We start from the raw sequence: 18026 nt of genomic DNA, 5'->3' as shown, positions 1-18026 counted from the left end.
TACCACATTCTTTTGGTGCTCTATTTCTATGCCTTTTTAAAATATGTTCTCAGGAAATGCAGACGGATCCTTAAGTTGTTTGGTTTTTTTAAATTTGATACTCTTGGGTTGTTAATACACTGGCAAATTCAGAATGATCCTCCATTATTTATTTGTCAAAGCTTGCGGGTGGAAATTCCTTCTTCAAAGTCAGTTACTTTACAGGAAAATTCCAGTGAGCCACTGCCATCCAGTATCTTAAATAGCCAACATATATCAACTATATGTAATTTTCATACTATTTTTTTGGAAATTCCTGTCTGCTTCAGTACATTTATCTAGATGGTCCCAGTGGATGGCATGTCATCTTGGCTTCAGATTGCTCCATTATTAGGTGAGCTACGGTTGTACCAGGGCTGGAACCAAATAGAGAGCACTTCTGAGTTTCCTAGGGACCACTCCAGAGTTGATAAGCTCCACAGGGGTTACTGCAGTTCAGGGCCTGGAATGGTTTTACAAGCTTCTCAGCTGCCTCAGTCCCTGTAGAGTTTAGCGGTTCTTAGAGACTGAAACTAACATAATTGGAAAGTTGAAGCATTCACTGAGAAGGGCAATACCAAATAATTGGCTCTCCCAATCAAGCAGCTGTCTTTTGCATTGAATAACATTGGGGAAGGTAAATGGTTGCCTGGGCGGTGTCCCAATTAACTGGCTTAAAATCAGTTAAGTATCATGTACAGAATCTCTGATCACTGAATGGGACTGTTGTATGTGTCACAGTGCGGGCTGTCATTTTAATGATACTCTGAACAGGGGGGCCTAATTTCTGCATGGATAGTAGGGGGTGAAAGAATCTGCTGCACCATTGGAAGGCATTGCAGATCAGAGAGCTGCAAAGCTGATGGAGGATGGTGATGAATTTCCATCCTTATGTGTCCACTGTCACAAATAACTGTTTAATAACAGTATTTAATCTTGACATTTGTTTTCAGCATGCTTTCTTATGCATACCTGAAATATTTTTCCTATAACGTGTATGGTTTGTGAGCTTTTTGGAATAAAGACCCTGTTACCTATTTTTTCCCACTCCTTCTACAGAGACTGAACTGAGAACATCAGTTGATTTTCTGTATCATTGATTAGTAACCTCTTTTGATCATTATCAGCTTGGGACATATTAAAACTGTTGGGCTGCAGCTGACTGGTTCCCCACTCCTAACTTCTAGCCAGTCATACTACTTTATAAAGGGATTTCTATTTTCTAGGTTCACTTAATCCTGCCCAAGAGGCAATTATTAGTTAGGCTGACATATTCCCTTAAGAACCACCTCCTCTGACCTTAATTCCTTTCAAATCTGCAATAGTTAAAACCCTGTGTTTGACTTCATTTAGCTACCTGCAAATGTCATGAGGTCATTTAACTACCATGCAAAATGTCATTTTGAAATTCAGTAGAGGAAAAAGGGCTGTGAGAGCAAAAGCTATTTTCATTAAAATAGGTTCAAAATGATCATTGTTATGAAAGAAAAAAAGAAACAAAAAAGCACAAACGTTAACTTTGTGTGGTGTAAGAGCTGTTTTGCATTTAGGGTTGCACAACGGAGCAATCATTTTTCCTTCTTTTATATTCAGAGACCAAGATTTGATGTGCAACTATAATTTAGTTTTATCTGTGTCATAATTAAAAAAACAGCCAAGGAAATGATTCAGTCTTGATTTTTCTTCACTGAGGCTTCTTGGTTGAAACCACACTTGTATTTGGGGATGAGGCTAACCCTAGTCTGGGTGAAAGCAAACAAACCTTTGAGAGATTGTGTGTGTGTGTGTGTGTGTGTGTGTGTGTGTATGTAGGGGGAGGGGTTGTGCTTTAGCCATTTTTTATAAGTGGTTTACTATGTAAACAAGTTTGAGGAAGATTATGATGTTTTCATTACCATTGAATTGTGGTAGTTACGGCATTATCTATACCAGGGTAGGCAACCTATAGCACAGATGCCAAAGGCGGCACGCGAGCTGATTTTCAGCGGCACTCACACTGTCTAGGTCCTGGCCAACGGTTCAGGGGCACTCTGCATTTTAATTTAATTTTAAATGAAGCTTCTTAAACATTTTAAAAACCTTATTTACTTTACCTACAACAACAGTTTAGTTATATATTATAGACTTAGAGAAAGAGACCTTCTAAAAACGTTAAAATGCATTACTGGCACGCGAGACCTTAAATTAGAGTGAATAAATGAAGAATTGGCACACTGCTTCTGAAAGGTTGCCGACCCCTAATCTATACCATTCATCTGGTTGGCCCAATGCAAATATAGCAATTTATATCATGATTTAAACACACAGGCTCAATTCTTTATTCATAAGTACCTAACTTTAGGTGTCTGAAATCCAGACTTGAGTACCTGAAATGAAGTGGTCTGATTTTCAGAGTGTTAAGAACACTCTGCTCCCATTAACGTTAGCGGGAATTGAGTGCTCAGAACCTTTTGACAGCCAGACCACTTTTACCGTTGCCCTCAACTTCAGGCAGATAAATTGATCTTAAATTAATTTGTACCCAAGCCATTACTGCAAATTTAAGCTAAGATGAAGGTGTGCTTTGTCTCAGCCCCTTTGTGTCAGTTATTTTTAGTAAAAGTCAGGGATAGGTCATGGGCTTTTTTTTGCCTGTGACCTGTTTGTGACTTTTACTAAAAATAACCGTGACAAAATCTTAGTCTTTGCTATGAACATTTGGGAAAAGGGATATTGTGTAATGGAAGTTAAGTAGCATATGATAACAAGCAGATGACATAATTTAACAGAAAATACTCCTTTTAGATTTTCTTTCAGTAGTGAAATAAAAAGCACCTGTTCTATACTATAGTTGCCTTTTACAGAAATTAAAAAAAAAGTTAGAAAAAAGCCCACATAACTTCTCGCCTCCCCCCTATGGTTTGTTACCAACCACTGTTTAATCAAATAAAAATCTTGATCCTGTAAACATTCCAGAAGAATGGAAACGAAATAGTTGTGTGTGTGACTTTACTTAGAGATGGAAAACGGATTTCTGTTAAAGCAGCTATAGAAGATATTAGACTGTAGTCTTGTGCATCATCACACTTCCTTTTCTTTGATTTTATGTGAGCAAAGTTATTGTGGATATTTCTTCATGGTAGAGTTAATTTGGGTGATGAGCCCTGGAGTCTGAGCCATTGTGTTGGCCTAGTTTAGAGGTGAGCAGCCTCATTGCAAAGCTGTACACAAGTATTTCCACTCAACTGCATTGACGCTGGCACTGCACTCACTCATCTGAGGCGCCAGGACTGGTGGGGGCTCATCCCAGAGATCTTTGTGGTGCACTAAGCTGGACCACTCTGATTCTTTCCCATGGAATTGTGGTAGAAATAGTCTGTCCTTCCTGGCACACAGGGATTGTGGGAAGAAACTGGAGGACTGTCAGCACTTGACTGTGCAGAGTGAGTTACCAGCTCATGTGAATGCGGAACCTGGGCTGTAACCAGCTAGCCCAGGTTGAAAGCACCACCACACCACACTTGGGTGAGAGATGTTTGTGTATAAACAGAAGGGGGGAGAGGTCCTCAGCTAAGGGCTGGTTTACACCGTGCGGGGGAGGTCAATGCAAGATACGCAACTTCAGCTATGCTATTCGCATAGCTGAAGTTGACGTATCTTATTTCAACTTACCTCCTGTCCTCGCGGCGCGGGATTGATGGCCCCAGCTCCCCCATCGACTCCGCTTCCACCTCTCGCCCTGGTGGAATTCCAGAGTCGATGGGGAGCATGGCAGGGATCGCTTTTATTGCATCTAGACGAGACGCGATAAATTGATCCCCGATAGATTGATCGCTACTCGCCGATCCGGCAGATAGTGTGGACGTACCCTAACTCTTTAGTGAAGATAAGTCTCTTAATTTTCCCAGATGAAGCACAGCACTTACATGTGTTCTTTCTGTATTGTTATTTGGTGTGCTGGATTTGCTGGCTCCGCAGAGTTTAACTGGGTCTAAAACCTGCAGGCTTCCAACCATAGAGAAGAAGAAAAACAGATGACGGTAAAAAAGCTATTGGAGAAACTGAACAAAGGTCAAGGGAATTGGTTTGAAATGGTCTAAAATCTTATTCTGAATTTGTGCGTGCTTGGATGTGTGTGTATTCTGACAAATGAAATGGGCCTGTTCATGAAGTCTTGGAGGACTTTCTTTTTGTCATTGTGCTTTCCTTACCTGATTTTGCTTGAATAATTACATTTTGTTTAAAAGGTGAGAGAGAGGGAGAAAGAAATGAGCCTGTTATAGCAATTAATGAGCTTTCTGTTTCAGCCTGAGGGATTGGTCAGGCAGGGTGGTCAGTACCTTGGAACCTATTAACCTTTGGAAAATATTTGATTCAGCTGCGGGAGGGGGAGGAGTTGCTTCTTTAAAAACTATTAAATCAACTTTTTCTCTTTGTAGAAGTACTGCCTGAGTTTCCTTTTCAAGTTTCTAATTGCACCTTACCATGCAGTTTGGCCAGATAACCTGCCAAAGGTTCAATTTAGCAATTTTTTTCTAAAGATGAGATTTATTTTCTTCTTGACAGATAACTCATTCCCTCATGGTGTTCAATCATGTCTAGAGAAATTTCATGCATTTTCTCTAAACATCCATGCAGTGTGTGAGGTTTTTAAGGTAGAAAAATCCCTTTATAAAGAGTGAGTCACTTGAGACTGAATTGGACAATATTTGTATTGCTGGTGGTGCATGTCATTGTACAATACATGCATAGCATTGTATTAAACACTCATTTGGGTGTGTAAACATAGATTAAGGAAAAATATGACTTGGAATTTCCTGACTCTTTATAGAAATAAATAAATAAAACTTTGCCAAGAATAACTTCATCTGCAAATGTTTCTTACATGTGTTGCATGTCTGTTTTTGTTTAAAGCATGGTGGCCAGGTCCTGTTCTCACATGTGGGCACCATACAGCCTCTGGGTGCTACAAGTGTCCAAGAGCTGCAGTTTTCTCTAGTTGACGCGCTGTTTTGCCTGGCTTTCTTATCCACCTGTTTTAAGTTCTTGCCCCATATGTTGTTCCTTCAGGTGCAAAATAGTGTTTGTTTCTAAATCCTTTTGCCAATCCAGAAGAGTAGAGTTAGTTCTTCTTACCATCAGTAAAAGAGCAGAATTTTCTGATTATACTCTCTCCCACATCTAACTTCCATATGTTTCCTCTTAGGGTTAACTATGACCAGGTAACATGCTTTTACATGTCTTTGTTTACACCAGGGGTTCTCAAACTGGGGGTTGGGACCTCTCAGGGGGTCGCAAAGTTATTACCTGGGGAGTCGCAAGCTGTCCACTTCCACCCCAAATCCTGCTTTGCCTCCAGCATTTATAATAGTGTTAAATACATAAAAATGTGTTTTAAATTTATAAAGGGGAGAGTCGCACTCAGAGGCTTCCTATGTGAAAGGGGTCACCAGTACAAAAGTTTGAGAACCACTAATTTACACGATTTCCTAAGTAGTGTTTTTTAAAATGTAGTAATTAACATGTGTTAATGTGTTTTAAAACAGTTTCCCAGCCTAGACTATCCCTTCAATGTGTAGACAGGGCAAATTGTGTTTAAAAATGTGTCAGCTGGTTGTCTGTCTCTAAATCCATTCTTTCACAAAAGCAGTATCCCTACCAGAAGTACTCTCCCAGCACAAAAAACAAACAAAAACCCCAAAGAAAACAACCATTCATTATAGCTGTTTTTCTGCCACTGCATACAATTACTGTCCCCCACAATCCCTGCACTAACATAAACTCTTCTCCTGTGATCCATATTTTCTATGACAGTGCACATTATCTAATTTCCCTGATTAATTTTGATGCTGATAGGTTATTGGCAATGTGTGTGTAGAATTTTCCCAAATGTCTCATGCACTCTGAGGGAATAGACCCTGAAAAGAGTAGTATCAAGTTACACGACTGAATGATGTTTGAGAGATTTTAGTTAAAAACAGAAGCAAAACCTAGATACGCTTGTTCTGTTTCATAGAAGGTAGGTATACTGCCCTGTAGAATATAGCCTCAGAGAAAGAGAACTCCGTCTCTTCCAGAAAAATACCAACGAAGCCTTCGTCTTGACTGGAATATAACTCCAGTGATTCGAGTGTAGATTTGAACATAATCTGTATCCTTCTCTTTTTTTAAAAAAAAAAATATTATAGGTTCATGTATTGGACAGACTGGGGAGAAGTGCCAAAGATAGAACGTGCTGGGATGGATGGTTCAAGCCGCTCCGTTATAATAAACACAGACATTTACTGGCCAAATGGATTGACTTTGGATTATGAGGAATGGAAGCTTTATTGGGCAGATGCTAAACTGAACTTCATCCACAAATCAAACTTGGATGGAACTCATCGGTAAGAAATTTTAATATGACTTATACAGATCCAATGGTTTTTTAATAGACTCTGTTTAATAAATACATAAGCTCTATAGCGGCTGATTCTGACCGGTCAAACTGCCATGTTAGCACTCATGAAACTCCAAACAAACTAATAGTAAAATAAAAACAAACTATAGGTGGGGTTTGAGCGGATACTCGAACTGGCGGATGGTCCTTAATCCATTGTATTCAGAAGAAAGACTTTTGTAGCTTTTCTAAGAAGTGATCCTTAAAGGGCCCCCTGTTAATTTATGTGGCTTTACAGTAACAGTTACCTGTTTTTTTTTAAAATGGATTTTCTGTCCCTGCTTGCTGTAAGAATTACTTCTCAATGAAAGTACTGTCAGCTCCTGCAATTTTATTGCAAGCCTCACACTATTTGGTCTTTTTCTGATAGCCCCAGGTCCTTGCATCAGGTAAATGTGGCAGAATCTCAACTTGCATTTTTCTAAAAACAAACATATTTAGCCGTTCTGGTTGCCTCTCTAAGTAGAGGCCTGTCAAATGCAGAAAATAAACAACATGGGGAAAAATATTTCCATCTTCTCTTTCAGTCAGATAAGGTGTTACTTATGACAAGAGGAGGGTAGAGCGTTTTCAGAGATGTATGCGTGAGCGCTAAATTGATTGTGTTACCCCAACAATGTTGTTAAGAGGGTTATAGATTTAGCTATGTCTGGTACATTCGGGGCTACCTTTCAAGTAGAGGCCTACTTGGTACTACCTGAATGCACTCTTATCTTGCTTGCAGGATGTTGTTTTTCTTTACCAAATGAGATGGTCTGTGCACTAATATCCTCCGTGAAAATGTATCCCATGTAGCTTATTTCTGAGATGTTATATGGAAATATTTCAGATTGTCCAACATTAAGTCTTGGAGTTTTCTTTTGCAGCCTTCTGTGATAGCTTTTAATTGGTTTATTTATCAGTAAGGTGGTTTTTGTTACTCTTTCCTCAGACTCCTAGTGACTTAGCAATTGTTCCTGTGTCAACATAGATGCATGGTCAAATAATTGGGCTCTTTCAGGAGCCTCGGTATCTGTTATCTAGGCCTTTCATTTTAATTTGTGGCTAGGTACAGAGGCAGCATTTATAAAACACATCCACTGTCTTAATATGGTATTTATTTGTAATCCATGGTTTCCTGCTATAAAGCAGAGGATAAAACCACAACATGGCTGGCTTGGCGGCTTATGCCACATACATCCCGAAGTCTGCCTCTTAACAGACACAAAACTTTGTTTCAGTGTTTTCATCCAGAATTTTTGTATTAACATTTGTCTGAGGGATCACAGCAGCTGTGTGTAATATTTTTTTCAATTATTATAAATAATTTAACTACTATAGATAATTCCAGGATGGGTATGAAGTTTGTAGTTTAAGTGGATTTTGAAATGGCTCTGGAATTGTTGCCTGGAAAAAAGAGAACTTAAGTAGAGCCAAAAAAATAATTGGAAGCTGATGATACTGCTGCCTCTCAGAATGCATGACTGCCCAATGTCTCCAAAGTGGTGGGCAAAGGGGCAGAAATGCCATTATCAGGTAAAATGCCTTAAAATGAAAAATAATTGATGTATAAAATTATTTGGGTCTGTGATATCATTTTGTCTTTCTTATATAAATCTGATTAACAAAGAAGGGAACAGAGGATATTCCAGCTGGAGTCTAATTGGGGCTAAGAAAAACTGGCGTTAAAGCTATCTTCTAATGAAAAAGGAGAGCTATTAAATCCAGTTAAGTAATAGGTGCTTAAAAATCATCTTGACTGAAACCGACCACATGAAGGGCACAAAATGACAGCTTGCCTCTGTCAAATTGCATGCCAAAGGTGGATTTCTCATCCAATTTTTAAATGACCAAGGTTTTTATAATTGTCAAAAGACTCACAAATGGCAGTTGATTTGATCACGCTTGAAACCCAGCTTGTAGTTTTTGCCCAACAGAGTAAATATGTAGCTTGCTTTATTTTTTGAATCACTTGTTTTATGCTCTCATATTTGGATGAAAGGAAGAGGAGAAGCTTGTTAACTATACTAAAATAAGGGGATGGCGGTGGTGGGAGTCACTGGGTTTGAATAGATAGTCTGGGTAGGGCCCGTTGGAAATTATGTATAATATAGGCATCTGGTGATGGTAAGTGTTCATTGTTAAAGCACTCAGTGATCAAAATCAGTGCTAACCTCTATCCAATTAGATGTGTGTATGTGCTTTCCTAACATGCAAACACAAGTTTCCCTGTGTCTTATCTATCATTCCCAGTCCTTCCAGTGCCACAGATACCTCACTATTCCTGCAGGCACTTCTACATTTTTAATATTTCTTTGCTGCAGGCTTGTTTTCAGCATCTCTCTTCTTAATGGTTTACTGTGCAGCAACACATGTGAACTTTAGATTGTAAGTGAGCTGATCCCCTTATTTGCCTTTGGCTAACATTAAAACGATAGTTGGAATTAGGAGAAAATTAGTATTTATTTGAAGAAAAATAAAAAAACAAACCAAAAAAAAACCTCTTTCTGAACCAGGTGCTTATAACCTGCCTTAAGCAGTCACAAGCGTACACCACTTTCTGTAGCACCTGGTTTTCCCTGGGCATGTAAGGGAGCCATAAACATTTAGAATATAGTCAGCATCTGTGTCTTGTGTGCTGCGTTTTTTACAATTGCCGTTCATCGTGAAAAAAGAGGAAGATTTATTCAAGTAGCAAAGCAACTCTTTCTTTTGTGTACACTAGCTAACGCATTTAAAAATCATAATATAGATGCAGTACATTGTAGTTCCAGTGTGTTAACTGGTCAAGGTTTTCCTTACTTACTTTCCTTCCCAGGGTTAATCTTGACCAACTAATGTGTTAAAACCACAGTTTGGCCTGTGTGCATTAGTGTTATTTTTTTAATGTTGTTAGTCATGTTTTTAAAAACACACCTTTTTCCTAGTGTTCACATACCATTCGTTTATTCGGTTTTCAGTGGCTTGGCTCATTTTCTTAGTTTACTCAGTCAAGATCTGAATTTCTAATGTTAAAAAAAAAAGGTGGGGCAAGAAATAAAATGAAAAAAGAACCTTGGAAAGTAAACAGACTTGAGGCCTTCTTTAAATGCACACAGACCTAAAAAAGGGCACAAATCCAAATTTTTCCTCTTTTGTAGACCACCTTTTAAAATCCATGCACGTACAAAACATACCAAGACATTGCAAAAGTAGAGAGCAGAAGAACGGGAGGGCAAGGACAGCATCACTCTGTGATGGTGTATTATTTACTTTAAAATAAATGTTAGCTTATTTCTAAATTACTGTTGTTAGTGAGGACTCATAGTATAATATGAAGGAGTGTAGAGACGAAGGAGATGGCCCTTTAAAAAATGGAACTTGTATAGCATGTAAATAATTGCTGTGTAACCAGGAGGCAGACACTTTAGTAGAAATGACCTCAGTGTTCAGATCCTTAACTAGCCATCACACATAATATATTTTGTATATAATTTTTAATAGTCTAATTTTTTCCTCCTTGAATTAGAACCTGTGATCTCTAGAAAATGCTGCTAGTTGCTTTACTACTTTTAGTATGCAGATATTACATAGGGGAAAACATTTGCTCATGTGGAAGCTATAGAGCCATTGAAGCAATAAACAGAAGGAACAGGCTTTATAAAAATTGTGTAGTTTGGCAAAGATAATGTCCTAAATCTGTTTAGATTTGGTCAGTTTTGCAAAGGAGGCAGATGAGAGTACAAAAGATCTGCCTCTAGCCTTTAGTCTTGCATAATATAAGGAAGAAGACAAAGTTAATAGCAAATAAATGTGTTGTAGCAAAGAATCTACCAAGACGGGCGGATCAGATATAAAACTTCATAGAAGAGAGAGTTTAGTAATAATACCAAATTACCAAATACCAGAAAAGAGTTTTAAACAAGCTAAAGGAAATGGAGGTTTGGTTTGGCATGAATTTAGAAAGCAATATAATCTAAATTGGATGTGAAAAGCCAGCGTCTCTAATAGATAAAGTTCAAAGTATTAGAGGTTCCGACACAACTCAAATTAATATACTGTGTGTGTACATTACATATATAGAAAATCAATTTATTGGATTTTTCAAAAGGAATTTGACATCTTACATAGACATATTGTGGAATATTCTTCAGTTCTATGGAATCTCATCTAAAGTTGCTAGTATTACAATTATATAGAGAGAGGTGAAGCACTCTAAAAGAATGAACAACCAGGCAGCGCAGTGGTTCAAAGTGGACACCATCATGAACCACAGTTCTAGTTGATCTTCTGGTTAGCATTGCCATACATCGTATAATGAAGAAATATATTAGCAACATAAACACTGGTAAATCATGAGTAGATGGCAAATGCCTTGAAGATCTAGACTTGGCAGATGATATTGCGCTGTTGAGTGACACCCTCAAACAAACTACAAAGATAATCTGGAAAAAGAGCATGCAAACAGGGCTCAGAATTAGTAATGCCATGACAATGTCCTCAAAACCCAGAGGTCAAGCAGGAACATCACATTAGAAGGCAAAAATATCAAGAAAGTTGAACAATTCATCCACCTGGGTAGGACTATACTAGCTAGTGGAGACCTCAAGAAGGAAGTGACATCAAGAGAAGGAAGGGCATCCACAGCATTCATTAAACTCACAGCATATGGAAATCAAACATATACAGCATCAGAAAAAAACTTTAGAATTTTCAACCCAGACATAATCTCAGGATTAACATATGGCCACAAATGCTGGAGAGTTATCAAAATGTTAGTCAGAAAACTAGACACTGTTGAAAATATGTCTACAAAAGATTCTGGGCATTAGATGGAAAGATTTAATCGCTAATGAAGAGATCTGAGAAATCACCAACAAGCAGCTCATATCCACTGAAATTGGAAGGAAGTGCTGGATATATTTGGGGCATTTATTCAGGATGCCAGTGCATAGACTTCCATGTGGATCCAACTGCTGTGAAAAAATGAGGGAGCTGAAGAGAAACCTTAAGAAGAACCCCTAATAGGGAGGAGGACATAACAGTTGATCTCAACACCATGGAGTAGATGGAAGCAACAGCAAATGGCAGAGAGGAATAAAGTAGATGAGTTTCTGCCCTGTGAGCCAACAGTGGTGCGAGAAGGATGTAGTAATATGTAAAAGAGAGAGAAATCTTGGTGGTGTTGAACATACTAGAAATTATAGGAAATATGCAGCTTTGTTTTTATTCTTCTAGTCTAACTACTATGTCTGTTTCTTGCACTAAATAGCTATCAGAATACATGGATTTAAATTAAACTGGCTACTGTGCTTGTCAGCAATGAAAGACAATAAATAGTATGGTGCATCCATGACATCTTATTTTCTTGGCTCCTCCTTCGGGGATAGGGAGAAGTGAGAGTTGGAGAGGAGGAGGCAGGAAACCAACAAATTCATAGTTTTATTGCATACTAGAAAGGGGGATGGAGGAACTCCCTCTAAACTCTGCAAGCTTCTGAATAAAAAGTGATTATTAGGCCCTGTGACAACGTTAGCAATACTACTTCTCTTCCATTTATCCAAATTGTAAAACTCACCCACTGGATTTGTGATACGAGATTAAATTTGTAAGAAAATCCAAACAGCAAATTTCAAGTAATCATATATAGTTGTGGTCTGGCCCCGGAGCTTATTGGCCTGACTGCTTCACTGATAGGTTTGTTAGAATTAAGGCTCCTAGTGCAGAAGTTAATGTTCAGTGTCCTTGGTTTGCAAGCGAGAGAGAGGAATGTACAGTCTTCTTAAAACAGCAGTTTCTCACACTGGAAAAATAATAGTTTAAAAATGAAATTGGCCTATGGAAGGCATGTTTTTGTTTTTTTGAGGCTCTTACCCTCCTTATCAGAGTGAACCAGTTGCTTTTTGAGGGACTAATTAAACAAAATTGAATTGCAGACAGGTGTCCTGTGAGTAGAGTACAGAGATAGGTTGGCCTGCTAAGGCAACTCTTGAATTAATTTTGTCTTGTTTTACCCTGCAGCAGCCGTTCTAATTAATAAGTTAACACATTATTGGCTGAAGGGAAATGCACTTACATGGTCCCTCAGGACGCGTTTGTGCTAATGAGATGGGTTTAGAGGCCAGTGTAAGAAAACATACTTTCAGCAACTGTCAGACACATACTGCCTTTCCAGTGTTTCCCGGGTTTCTAATTTTGTATTTCAGCATTGTGGGTCTGCTTTCAAGCATGAAATCGTGTGTCTGTCAGATGATTAGTTGCTGTGGATTTGATGAAAAGTTAAAAATGTGAAGTCTTACATTTACAATAGAACCTTTTATCCTTGTGTACATATAGTTTATGTATACAATATAATTATGTGCTGTATCATAGTTGTGTGAGTGTGTGTATATATGTCTTTAAAAACCTAAAAAAAAAAAAAAAAAAAAAAGTCAGCCACCGAAATGGAGTCATCTCTGGGGTGAAAAGTCAATAGCTGTGTTAACACTGCATGACAACTCAGAAGAGGAAGGGAAGAATACCATGGCTAATTGAAATTGTAGGGGAGGGGGTAGGTGGGCACGAATTGGAGCTAATTCCCTAACTCTTGCTAGAAGTACCCATGGCATTTTATTTCAGAAAGTTGCAGCAGAGATGTAATTTCCAAATGTCTGGACTTGTGAACATTTACATGCTAGTGATTCTAGTTAAGCAGTAAATCACAACAGGGAGCATATTTTTGTGGTCTTTGTGCATTGTCAGGCACCAGGCTGAACAGACAGTGCTTTCATCCACCTAAGCGGTGTACCAGTAGCTCAGAATGCAAATTTGGATAACATTGTTAGAAAATAATATTTATAAAGAATAATACATTTATAAAGAATATTTACAAAGAAACAGTGGTTACTGCAGTGGTTTTAAAGTAAAACCATACAAATAAAGAATACGGAATTGTAATCAGTCTAATTTTATTTGAATCTAAAAAAATCTAATTTTAAAAATATTGCTATTTTCTTGTGGAATGTTTTTTTTTAAAAAGTCCCATAAGTTTTTTTTTAAAACACTGCTGAATTGTATCCATAATATTTCCTTAGAACAAGCTTAATGAGCTTTTTAAAGAGTAATTAAATAAGAAAAATAGACCTTTCAGTGCCTCAAATGAAAGTTTGTAAAAATATAGCGCAAACTCTAACCTTAGTGACTGATAAATGAATATACATGATTAAAATATCTCTTGTATTAAAATATTTAGTACTCCTAAAAGTGAGAAAATAGCAAAACAAAATGGAGTTAAACACATGGGACTTCCACTATGATAGCTGCTTCTAGCTGTAGTTCTTTCAGCATCCCTCGTTCCTGAGCACAACATCCAGTGCTATTTTCATTCCAAATTCCTCTTTAGCAGAGTCCTTTGACTCAAACTGAACTTTGAGGCAATTTTATGGTGTGCGCTGAAATGAGACCAACAGAATCATTTCACTTCCAACCACTATTTCACCTTTGGTTTCCAAGGATAAGGCTTACATGTCCTGATTCCAGCTCAGCTACAAAATTATACATTTTTTAAATACATAATAAACTTAAGATACTGCATATTCAAAATATTAAGACTCCTTTTACCATGGAGACTTTAAGGAAGGTATCACATAGCAGATGCAGTTTTAAAAACAGGCAAAAGTAATGGAAATTCTGCACATTTATTTTTTATATCCCCAAAATAACCTTTGCTTTCCCTCTTTGTCATGTAATTAGAACTGTGCTTGAGCTGTATTGGGGAAGACCTCTGTAAAACACCTTTAACTTTCTAAATTATTTTTAAAAAGTATTTGTTACCTTTGCAGAAGAAGAAACCACATGATCCCTGGAGGAATTAAGATATACTGGGCTGGTTTTTGGTGTTACCACTGTGTTGTTACTGAGCGCCTTGCTCTCTATTAGCTAGAGTGACCAGGTGTCCAGTTTTCGAATGGAACACCCGGTCAAAAAGGGATCCTGGAGGTTCCAGTCAGCACTGCTGACTAGGCCTTTGACTGTCTGGTTGGTGGTGCCATGCAGCTCCCTGCTAGCCTCCATGCCGCGCAGATCTTGGGAAGCAACCGGCATGTCTGGTTCCTAACCTATAGGGCGGCCGGCCAGAGGAGTACGTGTCATGCCCCGCCTGCAGCTGCAGCTCCCATTGGCCGAGACAGGGCAGGGGATAAACTAGGACACCTAGCAGGCAGCTGTTGAGGGGTTGTGACATGTGCCTCTCCCACTGCTGCTGGCCCTCTTCTCCATCTCACACTCCTCCGTGGCTGGGCTCAAGCTGCAGTGCGTACCTTGCGGCAAACTGCTCTCTGTTGCCAGCAACCAGAAGTTTAAGATATATATCCCCATCTCTGAGTGCTGGGAATGGGGCTTCACCTCCATCCCACTCACTGCATCCCTCCCCCATCCCAACCTTCCCACACCCCATCACCTGTCATTGCATCCTTCCCCATCCCGACCCCTCTGCACCCCCATCCTTCGCTGTCCCATCCCAGCCCTGTACCCCACACCTACCCATCCCAGCCCTGTATCCCTTACAGTACTCTCCCACCCGTCCTCTCCACCTTCCAGAGCTGCCACCCCCAGTCTCACCCCCCACAGCCCGGCACCCTGTTCACCTCCATACACTGCTGCCACTCCCATTATGTCCCTATACACTCCTGTGCCTCTCACATCCTCATGTATCTGTACCCTTCTGCCTCCCCCTGCATCCCCATCCATCCCACATACCCCCACCTCCCTTCTCCTGCACTACCCCCTCTCACCGCTACCCTGCTCTTGGCCTCTTTCCCTCCCCATCCTGTCTCCTCCAGACCACCCTCCTCCCTTTCCGGCTGGCTGTCTCTGTGTCGGCAAGTGTATGCATGCATGCATTGTATGTGTGTAAGAGGCTGTGTCTTTGTGTAGGGAGGTGCGTGTATTGCCGCATATGTGTATACCTGTGTGAATAAAATTTGCAGCCTAACTCTTTGCTTTTGTTGGCTTGCACACAAAAAAATTGATGACATAAAATGTGTGTATTCATTTCATAACAAGTTTTTAAAAGAGAAGGGCACTCTAAAAGAAATGTTTTCTTAGGGTATGTCTACACTTGGAATTTCAAAGTGCTGCCGCGGCAGCGCTTTGAAGTGTGTGTGTGGTCGGAGCGGCAGCGCTGGGAGAGAGCTCTCCCAGCGCTGAACGTAAACCACATCCTTTACGGGTGTAGCGTGCAGCGCTGGGAGCCGCGCTGCTAGCGCTGCCGCATTGATTACACTGACGCTTTACAGCGCTGTATCTTGCAGCGCTCAGGGGGGTGTTTTTTCACACCCCTGAGTGCGAAAGTTGCAGCGCTGTAAAGTGAGTGTAGCCATACCCTTAGAAAGTGCATGTTGTTGACTAGTAATTGCAGAAGAGACAATGTATCATACATTTCTCCCCACCTTTGTCTAGCTACATTATAAACCCTTTGTTGCAGACTCTCTTTTTATGTGGGTATGTCCAGCTCCTTCCACCCTGGAGCCCTGATTTTAGTTGGGGTCTCTAGGCACTGAACAATTGAAATAGTAAATAATGTGGAAGAGTATGTGTTAGTGCATGCTAGATTTGTACACATGACTACATGTATGTATCGGCTTGTAGGTGTGAGAGTCAGTTTCTACAGATTTATATATACATAGGTGTCTGGACAGGTGTGCATTTTTGTGGTTGTGCTCTATGGATTTGTATTTGGGCTTCAGAAGTGGGCCTTTAATGGCTCCATTGCACTTGTGATAATGTGTGGTCCTAATTCTACAGGTAAAATTACAATAACTTTTTAGTGAACAAAAAACATGGAGCTGTTTACGAAAAATGGGAAAAGGAGAGGGAAACAATCATGAAAACCTTCATTAAATTTCAATTTTTTAAAAATTACCCTTTTCACTATTTTGCTGCCAGCTCTAGCATCCTGTAACAAATTAAACTTGAAATTAGTATAATACATCTGTCAAAATAATAAATATGCCTGTTTAGGCCTTGCAGTGAAAATGAGTATGTGAGCCGGGGTGGAGGAGAGCAAGCGATGGAAGGAGGGGGAATGGAGTGAACAGGGGGTGGGGTCTGTGGGAAGGGGCAGGGCAGTGGGCAAGGCAAGGGTGTTCTGGCATTAGAAAGTTGGCAACCCTACTATTATCTTCCCATATTCTGTAGAGCAATGGTACACAAACTCTTCCAGTCACACCTTTCTCTCCCCCCAATCAATGGAATCTGTCTGTGCCGCCCCTCCTCCCCATTATTGCACAGCCAAGCAGCAGAGCTTGAGTTAAAGGCAGAACTGGGGCTAGAGGAGGAGCTGGGGCTAGAGACTGAGCTGGTCTGAGAAGGAATGTGGGCAGGGCTGGGCTGGGGATGGAGCTGGGCTGGGGGCAGAGAGGGGCTGGAAGTTTGGCGCTCCTTCCCCACCCACCCCCACCTCATGGGGGTTGGCCCTTATCTGGGTCCAGAGCGGGGCTGGGGGTGGAGTGGGGTTGGAAGCATGGCATTCTCTTCCCACCATGGGTTTAGTTTGGGGATAGAAGGGGGGGGCGTGTTTGCACCCCTCCCCGAAACTGCAAAGCTCAGGCAGGCACAGAATTTGGCCCTCCACATGTGGCCTCGGAGGCCTGACTGGAGCTGCCCACCCAATATAGAGGTCAAACTACTCCTATGCTTCTCACCTCCCATGGGTGATGGCCCAGGCCCTGAGGCAGAGCAAGACTGGGATTAAACAGGGAAGCTGGTCTGGGGGGCAGAGTAGGGCTGAAAGTGTGGCTCTTCCTGCCTGCTCCCTGTGGAGGGCTGGCCTGAAACTTACTGTGTGATGCCCACACCCCCTCCCCCCGAACATTCCTCCCCAATAATTTGTGGACCACTGTCATAGGATTTAGCTTGACAGGGCCTAGGATTTTCATTTAAACTGTTTAACAGGACACCCACCTGCAAGCAAATACCCCAAAATGTCAAGAGACATAGATGTGTAACTGACATTTTTTAAAGATTATGGTATAATTAAATTACTTTGCAGACAGATACTAGGGAGACAAGATGGGTGAGGTAATACTTCTATTGGACCAACTTCTGTTAGTGAAAGAGACAAACTTTTGAGTTTACAAAGAGCTCCTTTTTAGGTCTGTAAACAGATGGAAATAGTCTCTACAAGACAGAGTTTAACTTGTATTATACAAGTCTGTTGCTGTTCTATTTTTTCTATTATATTTTCATGTACTGAAAATAATGACATTTTGGTGTCTTCCCATCTATCACTGATATAGTAAAATACCTGTACAAAAACTTTTTTGTAGAGATAAAAAACCCCCCTGAAAATAATGGAATCTGTGACAAACATGTAGCCCATGAGCATTCATTCCGAACAGATCCAGTATATAGTATCAGAGATGTAATAGTCTTCAATAGGCTAATAACCAGCAAATGTAGTTATGGGCCAGTAGTAACCCTTAAAGACTATGTTCTTGATTATATGACTAATCAGAAAACTTTTACCTCCAGACTGTAAAATGGATTTCTATTTTTCTAATAGTCCACCATCACTTTAGAGTAATATGGCAAATTTGCCTCTTAGCTGTCCAAGGAACTTATCTTGTTTCAAGCAAGGCCTGACCTGCCTGAA

The 18026-nt window shown here is 40.1% G+C and overlaps 1 protein-coding gene across 3 annotated transcripts in view; it reads left to right on the top strand.

Moving 5' to 3' along the window:
• Nucleotides 1–18026, top strand: part of LRP6 (LDL receptor related protein 6) — a 189779-nt gene that overhangs the window by 72169 nt on the left and 99584 nt on the right. For all 3 annotated transcript variants that reach the window (XM_032803018.2, XM_032803017.2, XM_032803019.2), the window contains one exon: nt 6186–6383. In XM_032803018.2, the coding sequence (XP_032658909.1) occupies nt 6190–6383 (194 nt within the window). In that variant the 5' untranslated portion in view covers nt 6186–6189. The remainder of the gene's footprint in view (nt 1–6185; nt 6384–18026) is intronic.

Source organism: Chelonoidis abingdonii, chromosome 1 (assembly GCF_003597395.2).
Source record: "Chelonoidis abingdonii isolate Lonesome George chromosome 1, CheloAbing_2.0, whole genome shotgun sequence".
Lineage (NCBI taxonomy): Eukaryota > Metazoa > Chordata > Testudines > Testudinidae > Chelonoidis > Chelonoidis abingdonii.
This window is presented reverse-complemented; position numbering and strand designations above follow the sequence as displayed.